General features: G+C 50.1%; 1 protein-coding gene across 1 annotated transcript in view; it reads right to left on the bottom strand.

Moving 5' to 3' along the window:
• Positions 1–89: 89 nt before the first annotated feature.
• The window catches only part of Gnl1 (guanine nucleotide binding protein-like 1), a 10,843-nt gene continuing 9,216 nt past the window's right edge, over positions 90–1,716 (bottom strand). Inside the window, exons 3-5 of the mRNA XM_013031112.1 lie at positions 1,551–1,713; positions 803–943; positions 90–438 (exon numbers count right to left, since the gene is read on the bottom strand). Coding sequence (XP_012886566.1) covers positions 197–438; positions 803–943; positions 1,551–1,713 — 546 coding nt within the window. The 3' untranslated portion in view covers positions 90–196. The remainder of the gene's footprint in view (positions 439–802; positions 944–1,550; positions 1,714–1,716) is intronic.

Genomic DNA, 1,716 nt, shown 5'->3' with positions numbered 1-1,716 from the left:
GAGAAAAGAAGGGAGAAGAGGAGAGAAACCTCCCATAGCTGTCAGCCCAAAACAGCCGCTGTCAAGCTCAAGTCACCTTGGGAAGGGGCTACAAAGCAGACAATCTTTATTCACAATCGGGGTGGCAGACGGGAGATGCCTCCAGATCAGTCCAAAAGCAAAGATATTGGGAGGAAAGATGGCTCTAGATGGGGACTCAGCACTCATCCTCACCCAGCAGGGCATAAGGGTTTCGGGCAGCCAGGCAGGACCCTGGAGCTGAGGTTGGGGTGTCTTCATCCCCTTCTCCCTCCTCATCAGCATCTCGGTCCTCCTCTCCTTCCTCCTCACAGGAGCTGCTCAGCTCTTCCTCCTCCTCCTCTTCCTCGTCACCAGCTGGCCCCACCCTGCCCTGTAAAACCACCAGCTCCGTGGTCTCTGGATGAGACTCCCAGGTGCCTGGGGAACATAAAGAAGAGAGAAAATGGAGGAGATTTTTGAGCAAGGGATTAAAACCAGAGAAAGATGAGGGAAAGGCAAAGACTGCAAAAAAACAATGATTCTTGTAGCTGGCATTCATTCATTCAATTCATTCCTTCATCTAACCTTACATGAAGAGCACTGAGTGGAAGCTTGTTCATACTAAACCTCACAACCAGCTTTAGGTAGGAGTGTAAATCTGGAAAACATCTTAGCAATGTTAATAAACACAACTGGCCAGCAGGTACAGACCCACGTTTAACCCTCTCTTGTCTGGTCACCAAAGCCCACATTCTTTTGCCTATCCTGTAGCAGGGGCTGGGGAGAATATCTGGGTTCTGACCTTTCTGTTCGCTGTAGCCCGGGGGATAGAAACATAAGCTGAGACGACCATCCACTGCCAGCCTCAGGAGGCTGTTAGCCGCTCTGTATACATCGTTGCGAGCTGCTTTGGCTGTCTTGTACCCACGTTTCTCTGCCCAGGCTGCAAGGAGAAAGGAGAGAAACATGTGCATCAGGCTCCAGTCACTCCCACAAAAGTCCTACCAGTTTTCCTCAAAACATTCCAGGCCAGTGGCCAGATACCAGTGGCTCACACCTGTAGTCCTAACTACTCAGGAAGCTGAAACCTGAAGATTAAGGTTCATAACCCACCCAACCAGACAAACTTTGAGACTCAGTTATCTCTAATTAAAACTAGCAAAACAAAAAACAAAAACAAAAACCTGAAAGGAGCAGGTGCTGGAGGCTCATGCTTATAATCTTAGCTTCTCAGGAAGCTGAGATCTGAGGATCACAGTTCAAAGCCAGACCAGGCAGCGAAGTCCATGAGACTCTTATTTCCAATTAGCTACCAAAAAAGTCAAAAGGAGAGCTGTGGCTCAAGTGGTAGAGCACTAGCTTTGAACGAAAATGCCAAGGGATAGCATCCAGGCCCTGAGTTCAAACCCCAGTACTGACACACACCCCAAAAAAAACAAAAATCTAGAAGTGAGTGAACAAAGGCTTCGTTAAGTGCAGAATCTGGAGGAGGACACGAGGAAGGGACAGGGAAGCAAGGTCACAGCAGCCAGGCCAGGTGGGGAACTCACCTTCACAGATGTCCCAGGCACACCAGGGGTGCTCAGCGGAGGGATCCTCAGCCTCTGGGTGGCGGAGGTGGAGGATTGCCTGCACAGGGATCCTGGAGGCCAGATAGCCTACAGCAGTGTAGGGCTCTTGAATCTGGGCGATGGGGTAAATCCCAGCAAGAACCTG

The sequence above is a fragment of the Dipodomys ordii genome, unplaced genomic scaffold (genome assembly GCF_000151885.1).
Source record: "Dipodomys ordii isolate 6190 unplaced genomic scaffold, Dord_2.0 Scaffold138, whole genome shotgun sequence".
NCBI lineage: Eukaryota > Metazoa > Chordata > Mammalia > Rodentia > Heteromyidae > Dipodomys > Dipodomys ordii.
Note: the sequence above shows the minus strand (reverse complement) of the source record. Positions and strands in the feature narration are given on the sequence as shown.